Consider the following 13,788-nt stretch of genomic DNA (forward strand, 5'->3'; position numbering starts at 1 on the left):
TGCTGTTTGCATAAACACAATATTAAAAGCTGAGTGTGGATTGCTGCAGTAGGTTTTCAACGTTTTGCAGACACAGTGATCGGTAAACTGTCATGTTCAAATATCTTAACCAACCTTGTTGTTGTAAGGGTGCAGTCTCTCAAAGTGTACAGTAAACAGAAATCAAACCTGTACTCTTGGTGTGAATCTAAATATTGCATTCTTGCTTTCGGTTTACACACAGCAAAACTTAATTACGCTTTTTAAAAAATGTGAAAATGCATTCAGCATAATGTAGATCTAACTGCGGATATGTAAAGATCCATGTCAAAACTGTACACGGTGAAGACAGGTTAAGGGGGTGGTTTAAGATTTGCAATGAGGAGCCATTTTCCAGGGAGGGAGGGTGCCCTTGAAAGGCACTGCTGCTGAGGTAAAGATTTAACTGGGTCCTGTACTGGGGCGGCATGGTGGCACAGTGGTTAGCACTGCTGCCTCAAAGCACCAGGGACCTGGGTTCAATTCCCAGCTTGGGTCACTGTCTGTGCGGAGTCTGCACATTCTCCCTGTGTCTGCGTGGGTTTCCTCCGGGTGCTCCAGTTTCCTCCCACACTCCAAAAATGTGCGGGTTATATTGATCGGTCATACTAAATTGAACCCTTAGTGTCCCAGGATGCGTAGGTTAGAGGGATTAGCGGGGTAAATGTGGGGTGACGTGGATAGGGCCTGGTGTGGTTGTGGTCAGTGCAGACTCGATGGGCTGAATGGCCTCCTCCTGCACTGTAGGGTTTCTATGATTTTTATGTCCTGTCAGGGTTATCCTGGAGTTGAGCTGCTGCATGTCATTTTAGATACTTCCGGCCATTGTCCGAGGCTGTGCGATAACTTTATAAAGTGCTTGGATTTACTTCCTTTGCACCTTTCTGAGCAACAGCCACTGCGCCACTACCCAAGTCAGCATTGTTTTAAACATGCTCATTTCTCAAAAAATATAAGAGTTGCCTTTGTGTTGTGTGACTGTTTGCACCCTGATACTATTGACCAGAATTTAGTCCACCCCAAAGTAGTATTTTAAACTAATTCACGTGTTTCATCAATGCAAACTTAGAACGTGCCTCTTTCTGAAGTGATGCCTTATAACATGGACTTAACAATCAGTACCAGGTATAAAATTGAACATTTACCCTTCCAAGTAAATACTGGGTCGGAATCGAGCATCCATGGTTTAGGAACACGGGAGGAACATTTGGCCATTCATCACTTTCGCAATTTAATTTTGTCATGGCTAATCTGTACTTTAATTGCCTTATTTTGCAGCCTTTAAAAGCCTTGCCTAAGCAAAATTCCATTAATCTGAAATTTGATGTGGAAGAATGTTCCAGATTCCCAGTTTATTGCAGTTGAAAACATGAGTCTTAAGTGTTGCTAACCTTTATATGCTGGATTTGTTCACAATTTTAAGGTGAGCCCACTGGGCATGGTATATTATTACTTTGATTCTCGGCCTGAGTATTCTCTGAGAAGGATACTTTGATATTAGATTATTTTTTAGATCCATCAAAATTCATTCAAATTATACTGCTTCTGATCCAAAATAAAAATGACGAAAGATGTGAAATGATAATCAAGAATGGAAAAGGGGGATCTTAGATCAGTCCAATTGTCCCCAGGCAAATTGCACAAGATGCCGAGGGGGATTTTCTGGCCGCACTCGCCCCCAAGACCAGAAATTCTCACCCGAGGTCAACGGACCTTTGCATTCCGTCCGCTACGATTCCTGTGGCAGGTGGGATGGGAAAATTCCATCCGCAGAGTCAAGACTAAATCCTATCAATATAAACCAGTAGACTGTCCAACACCTCTGTCATACATGGGACAAGATTTGACAGTTTCGCTTGCCCCGAAACCGGAAAATCCCGCCCGAGGTCAGAGGACTTTTCCACGGTCCGCCCCTCGCCTGCTCCGATTCCCGTGACGGGTGGAACGGTAAAATTCGCCCCGTGGACTCAAAATGTGAAAGGAAATAATTCACAAAGTGAACCTTATAGCTACTAACTGTCGTGCAATGTCTAAAACGCACAGGTAATGGGGCCTGGGATTGTACTCTAATTCTATTGCAAATCACCTCAGTACCATCAGTAGTAAACAGTATCTGCAGGGTTAATGCTTGCTGCAAATATAATCCAGATAATGATCATCTTTTAAAATTAAGTACATACATCAACTTGTATGCACTGAATCATGCCGCTATAATATAAGAATGTACTAAGTCAGGGCAGTACAATAAGAATTTCTTTTTAAATGTGAAGTTTTCATAACCATCTTTACAAAAATCACAAAATTGGTTTGAGAGTTTGCTATTTACAAAAGCCATTAGAAAATGTTCTTTATATCTACAATAAACTGTTTGTCTTTTGCAAGTATTTGTCATTGAATGTAAATAAACAATAAAAATATTCAAAATGGATATAAATCCTTGACTAGGAGTTTGGCTTGTAGCATGTACCGTTTATAAAGTGAAATGGCCGTCCGTGTGTCTGCCAGTCTTTTTCCTAAAACATTTGTTCATTTTTGCAATGTACAAGTGCTACAGCTACACTGAGAGAGAGATTGCTTATACAAAGCTGGTGAGTGGCAAGGTTATGTACACAAAAGATATTGGCAGGCCATTTCAGAACTCTGATAAAGCTTTCAACTTGTACTCAATAGGAGGGCAAAAGCTACAGACTTGGTACCGCAATGTTTCCTGTGACGTATAAGCTTTCGAAGTGCGTCCTCCTTCGTTATGACGCCCACTCTGGTCAGACAAGTCAGCGTGTTTCTTTTTACATAACGTGCGTACCGAGCATTAATAAACAAGATAGGTCAATAAAGAAGTGCACCGGAATCCTACTGGTAACCATAGAGTGTTTAAAGTCGAGTTCAGCAAGTGGTGCAATTCAGAAGCTTCCTGGGTGAGGAGATTGATTTAGTCCTGCTCTTCTGCCTTGTGGCAACATTGCACCATCACAGCTGTAGGCACATCGTCCTAAACATCTACAGTATTGTGTCAAGGTATTGTGCTGGCAACTAAAGAAAAGGTCGGTTGCACAATTCAGTCATTTTTATCATCTTCTAACGTCTCATTGGTTGTGTTTGGATTCGAACTGATTTGTGTGTCGGACCTGCCTTCAGGTCCTTCATTACTCTTCTCCTCCTTGTCCTCCTCCTCCTCACTAATCGCTTGGATAGCCTCAGAGTTTTGGTGGAGGGTGGACTGATCTTGCTTTTCAAGCTCTGCATTCCTCTGTTCCTCCTCAATGACCTTTTTCCACATTTCGTGGTTTTCCATCAGGTGCTGTGTAATCTGACAGATGACCTTTCTCCGTTTCCTGCAGCGTTCCCCTTCTGTTGGACAAGAGATGAAACACAGAATCAATAAATTGGTTTTATATCTCGCTGCACTGAATTGCACTTGGTTACTTCGCATGAGCAACAGTTCTAGGGCTCAATACAAGAGCCAATAAACCAGTCACGTTTCAAAGTTATTTTCCAGCTTTTCTGTCAGTGATGTTGTACAATCACAGAATTGATATGGCGCAGAAGGAGGCCATTCAGCCCATCCTGTCTACACCAGCTCTCCAAATGGCCATCATGACTTAGTGCCATTCCCCAGCCTTTTCCTCATACCCCTGCACATTGTTTCTCTTCAAGTAATCTAAAGCCCTCCTTAATGCCTTGATTGAACCTGCCTCCACTACACTTCTAGGCAGCGCATTCCAAACCCCAACCACTCACTCGCTGCGTGAAAAGTATTTTCTCACATCACATTTGCCTCTTTTGCAAATCACTTTAAATTTGTGCCCTCTCCTTCTTGATCCTTTTATGAGCAGGCACAGTTTCTCTCTATGTTCTCTGTCCAGCCCCCTCATGATTCTGAACACCTCTGTCAAATCTCCTCCCAAACCCTCCAATCTATCCATTTTCCCTTCACTACCACAGAAAGTATCTGAGACTAAAACTGCGTGTGATTTCAAGAAGGAATTAGATCTAGCTCTTGGGTCTAAAAAGATCAAAGAATATTGGGGGTGGGATCACAATATTGAATTTGATGATCAGCAACGATCAAAATGAATGGGAGCAAGCTCGATGGGCCGAAAGGCCTACTTCTGTTCCTAGTTTCTATGTAATCCACTGTGCCAGTTGTTACCATGCATTTAAAGTTAATGATACAAGGTTGGGCTGCAGTGGCTCAAGGCAACGGCTCATCATCACCTTCTTAGGTGTAGACAGAGATGGGCAACAAACACTAAAGTTGCCAGCGACGTCCACATCCCAGTAAATCATTTTTTAAATACCCACATTCAATATTCCCTGTCAGCTTCACCATCGTCCTGCCGCACTGCAATTATGCGATGTAGCACACAGAGCCATAAACCAGAGGGAAAAATAGGAGGGGACATTTCAGGCCAGTAGCTTTCCATGCTAAAATAAGAGTTTAACGTTCCGCCTGCCTTGCCTGCGCATCTGATACAGAATGACTCCGGAGCGCAAAATATCAGAGTGAAACTAGAGGTCGAAATACCAAAGACGTCATGGACTAATAGAAGGGTTCATTTGCTGACAGAACGTGCTGAAGTGGCAATTAATTAGAAAATCCAGTGGGAACAGATCACAAACTGGGAAAGACAGTTCTGTCAGCCCATGAAGTAGATTTAGGACCAGATCCCAGCTGCCAAGCGTGGAACCCAACATGGAGAGACTCATTTAAAGATCACATTAGATTTATATTTTGTGGCAGGAACATTGCAATAAACATGCTAGCCTGCTGATTGTCACCATATATTTGCCGTCAGCGATATGGGCTGCTGACTGTAGCTAGATCCTTAAGATTATATTATGCCTGTGCAACATTAGTCTATAATCTTCATTAACAGATGTTTGATAAATCCTGTCAGATGAATGGAGGCAATGTAATAATGAATTTATGACTCTGATAGCATCAGCATGAGAGCAACACAATCTCTCTCACTCTCTCTCTAGTGCAGTAGGTAGGTGTTCACAGCACAATCTCCTGTACGAGGTTGAATTGGCCTGTATAGAATGTTGCGAGGTTCGAGTTCCCAGTGAAGGTCATCGTTTATTGAGTGACTTAGAAGGATCCTAGTGCCTTGAACCTGCGCAATCCATTCCAGCCCATGAGAAACAGAAAGCCCTGACAATGAAGGAAGATAAAGTGACTCAAAGCTATTACCATTACATAGAACTGGGGAATGAAGTGTTCACACTTGGAGAAATAGTATACATGGCTGTAACTGATCAAAATAATTATTTCATCTTGGCTTTTATTTTTCCAGAATGACCGTGATTTTTCACCTGACTGGAGTTGAACAGAGACTGCTGTGGCTGGAATCAAAATACTGACGACTTCTCCGTATTGCTAAAAATCATAATCCTAGTCTTTAAAGAAGGCTTGAGATTCTTTTATTTGTTCTTTCATGGGATGTGGGTGTCGCTGGCTAGGCCAGCATTTATTTCTGATCCCTAACTGCCCTCGAGGAGGTGGTGGTGAGCTGCCTTCTTGAGGTGCTGCATTCCATGTGGTGTAGGTACGCCCACAGTGCTGTTAGGGAGGGATTTTGATTTCATCACAGGGGAGGAACGGTGATGTAGTTCCCAGTCAGGGTGGTGAGTGGCTCGGAGAGGAGCTTGCTCCTGGTGATGTTCTAATGCGTCCGCTGTCCTTGTCCTACGAGGTGGTTAAAGATTGGGTTTGGAAACACTGTGTTTGCAGTTTCTGTGGAGGGAGTTCTCAATCCAGAAACTGGTGCCAAAGATTTTCCCCACAGGTTGCGAAGGAGCAAGAGGTCAACTGAGTGTCATGGGCTACTTCCTGGGCAAAATATACGGCAGCACTGACAGAAATGGAAGCACCCTCTGTTTCAGGCAAGGGTATAAAAATTACCATTCATCATTGTCCTGATGGAAAGTTTAAGTTTTAAGTTTATTTTTTAGTGTCACAGGTAGATTTACATTAAGACCATAAGATATAGGAGCAGAATTAGGCCACTCGGCCCATCGAGTCTGCTCCACCATTCAATCATGGCTGATATTTTTCTCATCCACATTCTCCTGCCTTTTCCCTATAACCCCTGATCCCCTTTTAAATGAAGAACCTATCTATCTCTGTCTTAAAGACACTCAATGACCTGCCCTCCACAGCCCTCTGCGGCAAAGAGTTCCACAGATTCATCACTCTCGAGCTGAAGAAATTCCTCCTCATCTCTGTTTTAAAGGGTTGTCCCTTTAGCCTGAGGTTGTGCCCTCCGGTTCTCGTTTTTCCTACTAGTGGAAAGATCCTCTCCATGTCCACGCTATCCAGGCCTCGCAGTATCCTGTAAGTTTCAATAAGATCCCCCTCATCCTTCTAAACTCCAATGGGTACAGACCCAGAGTCCTCAACCGTTCCTCATATGACAAGCTCTTCATTCCAGAGATCATTCTTGTGAACCTCCTTTGGACTCTTTCCAAGGCCAGCACATCCTTCCTTGTGGGAAGGAAACTGCTCACAATACTCCAAATGGGGTCTGACCAGAGCCTTATACAGCCTCAGAAGTACATCCCTGCTCTTGTATTCCAGCCCTCTCGACATGAATGCTAACATTGCATTTGCCTTCCTAACTGCCGACTGAACCTGCATGTTAACCTTAAGAGAGTCTTGAACAATGACTCCCAAGTCCTTTTGTGTTTCTGATTTCCTAAGCATTTCCCCATTTAGAAAATAGTCTATGCCTCCATTCCTCCTTCCAAAGTGCATAACCTCACACTTTTCCACATTGTATTCCATCTGCCACTTCTTTGCCCACTCTCGTAGCCTGTCCAAGTCCTTCTGCAGCCCCCCTGCTTCCTCAATACTACCTGTTCCTCTACATATCTTTGTATCACCTGCAAACTTGGCAACAGTGCTTTCAGTTCCTTCCTCCAAATCGTTAATGTATATTGTGAAAAGTTGTGGTCCTAGCACTGATCCCTGAGGCACATCACTGGTCACCGGCTGCCATCCTGAGAAAAACCCCTTTATCCCCACTCTCTGCCTTCTAACACTGCAATGAAAATCCCCTAGGCGCTACACTCCAGTGCCTGTTTGGGTACACTAAGAGAGAATTTAGTATGGTCAATGCACCCAACCAGCACATCTTTCAACTGGAGCGCCTGGAGGAAACCCATGCAGACACGGGGAGAACGTGCAGACTCCGTACAGACAGTGACCCAAGCTGGGAATCGAACCCGGGTCCCTGGCGCTGTGAGGCAGCAGAGCTAACCTCTGTGCCACCGTGCCATTCCACAACTCCCCTCAGGCAATGTGAGAACAGAACATGTCAGGTGAACATTAACAACTAATTGATAATTTCAAACATGTGAATGACGAGGTAGTCTTGCGCATTGCTGATTAACTAAGGTGTTATTAGGAATGAGGGTTCACAGTTTGTGTTGTGAGAAATCAAGGTATTTTTCATGAGAATGCATGAGACTAAAGGTTGACCGAATAGGGAGGATGAAATACAGGGGGAATATCTTTGGGACTGTGGTTGGTTGCACTGGGCTACCATGTTGGGAGAATTGGAAGGTCAGAGCTCCAGCTCAGCACAACCTATGCCACTGTCATTCTTGGAAAATACCAAAGAAATTTAATGATACAGAGCTTCCCACATCAAACCCAGAGCAAATTTCAAAATTAAATTATTTAATTGATGATTAAGTGCTGTGGATCATCCCAAGGTTGTGAAGGGCAAGTTCTTTCTTTCATACGAAGTAAAATATTTTGGAAGGTGAAAATGGGAATAAAAATATGTACCTGAGCTGTAAAGAAGGTGCGTGCCAGAAGAGGGATATTGGTGTGCAGATATGTGCATCATTAAGGATGGCAGCGCAAATCAGAAGACCCATGAAAAAAAGTGCACAGAATCCTTGGTTTTGCATCTTGAGGCAACAGGGGTAAAATTAGATTTAGGCAGAGATATAAGAGGAATTGGAGTCTCAGCGATATTTCCTCTTTACTTCCTCCCTATTGGCTCACTCCTTAGTCTCATGTATTCTAATAAAGAATTGTCCTATTTCTCCCGCCATGGAATTGTATCAGTCGATGCCCTGCTTGATACTTAGCTCCGTTGCTCTCGACAGAGCTACGATACAATGGCTTGGATTTTATGGTCCTTCCTACCGGCGGGATATTCTGGTCCCACTGAAGGCAATGTTACCCCTCCCCCACGGCGGGTTCTCCAGCTGTGTAGCCGGCAAGCGCCATAACTGGCTATAGGCTTGGGGAGGGATGAAAGGATGCCACGGAAGACAATGAAGAACCACCTTCGCCGCCGGAAAGCACATCGGGGAGAAGGGTTATTTTCTTTTCACACTTTCAATACCTCAGCCAGATTCCACTCCCATAGAATACAACACAAGGAAGTAATGCCGAACTTGTAAAACACTGTGGGAGTGGAGCTTTCTAATGGAGAGACGTGAGGCGAATTTTACTGCCCTGCCCACCATGGGATTCGAACGGGTGAGGGGCCGACCATGGAAAGGTCCATTGACCTCAGGTGGGAATTTCCGGTTTCGGGGCGAGTGAGGCAGGAAGATCCCGCCCGTGGCATCAGAAGCTCAGCTTAAGGGCTCAGAGGATGATAAAGTTGCCATGGCGACTGTGGCTGAAGGATGGAATTGGTGGCGAGAACACAAGAATTTGTGACAGAGGTCAAAGCTTTGATCTCGTCACTATTCAGCCAGTAACTCATACAGGTTAGTTACACCATAACGTGCATTTTTGTAACATGTCCCATATAGTTAAATGTTGAAAAGGTTTCACAGGAACTATCAAACAACATTTGACAAGGAACCACTTGCAGGTTGCACCGTGGCACAGTGGTTAGCACTGCTGCCTCACAGCACCAGGGACCCCGGTTCGATTCCCAGCTTGGGTCACTGTCTGTATGGAGTCTGCATGTTTGCCCTGCGTCTGCGTGGGTTTCTTCCGGGTGCTCCGGTTTCCTCCCACAGACGTGCTGGTTAGGTGCATTGGCCATGTTAAATTCTCCCTCAGTGTACCCGAACGGGCGCCGGAGTGTGGCGACTAGGGGAATTTCACAGTAATTTCATTGCAGTGTTAATGTAAGCCTACTTTTGACACTACTAAATAAATAAAACAAATCTAAGGAAATATTAACACAAGAAAAATATTGTGGTCGCTGGAACTCTGAAATAAAAACAGTAAATGCTGGAAAAACTCAACATGTCGTACAGCATCTAGGGAGAGAGAAACAGAATTAACAGGCATTTGCACAGGTGGGATCTTCTGGCCCTGCCTCTGGTGACCCTCTTTCATGGGTTCCCTGGCGACAGAGGGTACGAACAACAAGAAACCCCGTTGACAGCGTTGGGAGCACTGTGAGGAGAGGGGGGAGGGGTAAGCAGCAAATCCTGCCCAACATCTCAGCTTGATGACTTTCCAGATTAAAGCTCATCAGCCTGAAACATTAACTCCGTTTCTCTCTCCATATATGCTGCCCATTTGCTAAGAAAATATGAAGGCAGATGCCCAAGAGCATGGCCAAAGAAGTAAGTTTTAAGAAAATTCCTGAAGTGGGAGGTACAGAGAGGCAAAGATGTTTGGGGAGGGAATATTCTAGCGCTTAGGGCATGGTCATGAAAAGTGGCGCCATTAAACGCAGGGATGTCAAAGAGGTCAGATTCAAAGGAGTGCTGAGATCTCAGAGGGCTGTTGGGCTAGAGGAAGTTACAGAAACAGAAATGGATGAGGTTATGAAAGGATTTGAGAATAAAAATATTCAAATCAAGGCACTTCTGGTCCAGGGACCAATGAAGTGCATGAACTGACGTGCATGGATAGAGCAATGGCACAGTGGTTAGCACTGCTGCCTCACAGCGCCAGGGACCTGGGTTCGATTCCTGGCTTAGGTCACTGTCCATGTGGAGTCTGCACATTCTCCCTGTGTCTGCATGGGTTTCCTCCGGGTGCTCCGATTTCCTCCCACAGTCCAAAGATGTGCGGGTTAGGTGGACTGGCCGTACTAAATTGCCCCTTAGTGTCCAAAGATACACAGTTTAGGGAGATTAACAGGGTAAATACGTAGGGTTACAGGATAAGCCTGGGTAGGAGTCGGTGCAGACTTATTGGGCTGAATGGCCTCCTTCTGCTCTGTAAGGAGTCCATGATTCTATGACTTGACTGGAATTTGATTAGGTGTTTTGTTCTGATGGGCTGATTGGTGGAGATTGAGTACTTGGCATAAATACTTTAGCAGATGAATCAAGAATCAAGGAAGGGGTTTGTCTGGAATATACATACATAAAGAAATGTTCTTTTTTGAATGTAGCAAGCACAGATGCATTGTGGAAGCTTGCTGTGACTTCAAAGATGCAGGATTGGGAATCAAAGAGACAATGATCATGATGCCACTACCAACTGGAAGGAACTCCAGGATTTAACCCAGTGACAGTGAAGGAATGGTGATGTATTTCCAAGTCAGGATAGTGAGTGGCTTGGAGGGGAGCTTGCAGGTGGCGGTGTTTCCATGTGTCAACTGCTCTTGTCCTTCTAGATAGTGGCTGTGATGGATTGGGAAGATATTGCTCAAGGAGCCTCGGTAAGTTCCTGCAGTTCGCCTTAGAATCATAGAATCCCTGCAGCACAGCAGGTGGCCATTTGGCTTATCGAGTCTGCACCGACCATAATCCCACCCAGAGCCTATTCCCGTAACCCCACATATTTACCCTACTAATCCCTAGGACTAGGGTCAATTTAGCGTGGCCAATCAACCTAACCGGCACGTCTTTGGACTGTGGGAGGAAACCAGAGCACCCGGAGGAAACCCACGCAGACACAGGGAGAATGTGCAAACTCCACACAGGCAGTGACCCCAGGCCAGAATGAAACCCGGAATGAAACCCGGGTCCCTGGCGTTGTGAGACAGCTGTGCTAAGTAGTCCTGAGCTTTCATCACAGAAGTGCTAAAAGCCCAATCGAGGTTCAGATGGTGTGATGAGCAGTGTTATTAAAAAGAACAACTTAATGATAAGGGAACAAAGAAGTAATGAAGATGTATGAAGAGATGCTCAGTGCCCCACAGCACCATTGTAAAGCACCCGACCCATCAGATAGTGTGTCAGCAGGTAATGTGAGAAATCATCAATTAAGGTCCATTAACCAGAGATGAGATTCTGCCCTAATGAAGGGTGATTAATGTCTGTAATACTGAACTGACACATTACACACCATCAAGGAAGAGTGAGACAATTTACAACTGAGTTCATTGAAAGCTACAGGAATCCTTGATTTACTCCATTTGAATGCAATACCAGGGAGATTAATGTCTACAATAGCTGTAAGCATGATATGGGACTGATGTTTCTTTAGCAGTGAAATGCGACAGGTACACATTATTTTGTGTATTTACACATGAAGTATTGGGATTTCCCTCTTATGCTGACTTAATGAATAAAAAGATTCCGTCCTGATCGATGCTGTACAATATTACTGTCCTATCGATTACATGGTTAAAAATGGCGGTGGTAAGTATTAAGTGCGATTGCCACCAAACATTCAGCTGTTTCAGAGTCTAGGAGTTTGCATGTTCTCCCCGTGTCTGCATGGGTTCCCTCCGGGTGCTCCAGTTTCCTCCCACAGTCCAAAAGACAGGCTGATTAGGTCCATTGGCCATCCTAATTCTCCCTCAGTGTATCCGAACAGGAGCCGGAGTGTGGCGACTAAGGGATTTTCTCAGTATAAAAGCAAATTACTGCGGATGCTAGAATCTGAAACCAAAAGGGAAAATGCTGGAAAATCTCAGCAGGTCTGACAGCATCTGTAAGGAGAGAAAAAAGCTGATGTTTCGAGTCCCACATGACCCTTTGTCAAAGCTAAAAGGCATAGAAAATGGGAGATATTTATACAGTAAGAGTTTTAACAACACCAGGTTAAAGTCCAACAGGTTTATTTGGTAGCAAATACCATTAGCTTTCGGAGCGCTGCTCCTTCGTCAGATGGAGTGGAAATCTGCCACTCCATCTGACGAAGGAGCAGCGCTCCGAAAGCTAATGGTATTTGCTACCAAATAAACCTGTTGGACTTTAACCTGGTGTTGTTAAAACTCTTACTGTGTTTACTCCAGTCCAACGCCGGCATCTCCACATCATGACTACCATAGATATTTATACCGCAGAGTGAGGGAATGAAAGATGAGTCATAGCCACAGAAACCAGGGGAAAAGACTGCTAATGGCAGTCCCACAGAGAGAATAAAGAGAGTCAATGGCCAAACAGCAGAGAAGCTAAAATGAAAGGGTAAGCTGTGACAAGTGAAGATGTGGGGGGGGGGGGGGGGGGGGGGGGGAGGGGGTGATGGGCAGAGGTAACATTTAGAAAAGGAGAAGCAAAGGGGAAAAAACATAAGAAAAGGGGGATAAAGTAGGGAGAAAGTGTGGGGGGGGGGGAAGAAAAATGAAGACAGACAATAAAGAAATAAAAGGTAGAGAACAGTAAAAAAAAATAAAATAAAATAGAATGAAAACAAAGAGGTTGAGGTGGGGTAGAGCAAATCATCTGAACTTGTTGAACTTGACGTTGAGACCGGAAGGCTGTAAAGTGCCTGGCCAGAAGATGAGATGCTGTTCCTCCAGTTTGCGTTGAGCTTCACTGGAACAGACTTGTGGGCATGGGAGCAGGATCATGTGTTAAAATGGCAAGCAACCGGAAGGTCAGGGTCCTGATTGCACACAGACCAAAGGTGCTCAGCAAAGCGACCACCCAGTCTACGCTCGGTCTCTCCGATATAGAGACGATCACATTGGGAGCAGCGAATGCAATAGACCAAATTGAAAGAGGGGCAAGAGAAACGCTGCTTAACCTGGAATGAATGTTTTGGACCTTGGATGGTAAGCATGGAAGAGGTAAAGGGGCAGGTGTTACACCTTCTGTGATTGCATGGGAAGGTGCCATGAGTGACGGGAGAGGTGTTGGGTATAGTGGAGGAGTGGACTAGGTTATCCTGGAGGGAGTGGTCTCTGCGAAATGCTGACAAAGGATTTTCACAGAAACTTCATTGCAGTGTTAATGAAAGCCTACTTGTGATTAATAAATAAACTTTAGGCACTGCAACTATGGGGCGAAATGTTGGATCAGACTGAATGTAAGTAGTGGATATCCCTTGACATTTACTTTTAGTTACAGTGCCCCATCAGGGATTGTCAAACCTTCACATTCATTCATTTTTGTTTAATTTATTAATGTTTTTTTCTTATTAAAAGGGAATATAACTCGGGGAACCCATGCATGGGGTGTTGTAGTGGTAATGTCACTGGACAATCCAGAGACCTGGGTAGTCTTCTACTGGGGTTGAAACCCCCTTCATTAGTTTAATTTATAGAGGATAGCTGGGACACTGGGTTGCATGGCAGAGTTGTGCGGCACAGTGGTTAGCACTGCTGCCTCACAGCGCCAGGGACCCAGGCTCAATTCCGGCCTTGGGTGACTGTCTGTGTGGAGTTTGCACGTTCTCCCCGTGTCTGCGTGGGTTTCCTCCGGGTGCTCCGGTTTCCTCCCACATTCCAAGGATGTGCAGGTTAGGTGGATTGGCCAAGCTAAACTGCTCTTTAGTGTCCCAAGATGTGTCGATTAGGGGGATTAGTGGAGTTACAGGAATAGGGCGGGGGGGATGGGCCTGGGTAAGCTGCTCTCGTTGAGAGTCGGTGCAGACTCAATGGGCTGAATGGCCTCCTTCTGCACTGTGGCGATACTATGAACATGTCAGTAAACTCT

The 13,788-nt window shown here is 44.8% G+C and overlaps 1 protein-coding gene across 1 annotated transcript in view; it reads right to left on the reverse strand.

Annotated features, from left to right (window-relative positions):
* Positions 1 to 2,029: 2,029 nt before the first annotated feature.
* Positions 2,030 to 13,788, reverse strand: part of pde3a (phosphodiesterase 3A, cGMP-inhibited) — a 483,881-nt gene continuing 472,122 nt past the window's right edge. The window contains exons 15-16 of the mRNA XM_078235322.1: positions 6,794 to 7,020; positions 2,030 to 3,366 (exon numbers count right to left, since the gene is read on the reverse strand). Coding sequence (XP_078091448.1) covers positions 7,019 to 7,020 — 2 coding nt within the window. The 3' untranslated portion in view covers positions 2,030 to 3,366; positions 6,794 to 7,018. The remainder of the gene's footprint in view (positions 3,367 to 6,793; positions 7,021 to 13,788) is intronic.

The sequence above is a fragment of the Mustelus asterias genome, chromosome 19 (genome assembly GCF_964213995.1).
Source record: "Mustelus asterias chromosome 19, sMusAst1.hap1.1, whole genome shotgun sequence".
Lineage (NCBI taxonomy): Eukaryota > Metazoa > Chordata > Chondrichthyes > Carcharhiniformes > Triakidae > Mustelus > Mustelus asterias.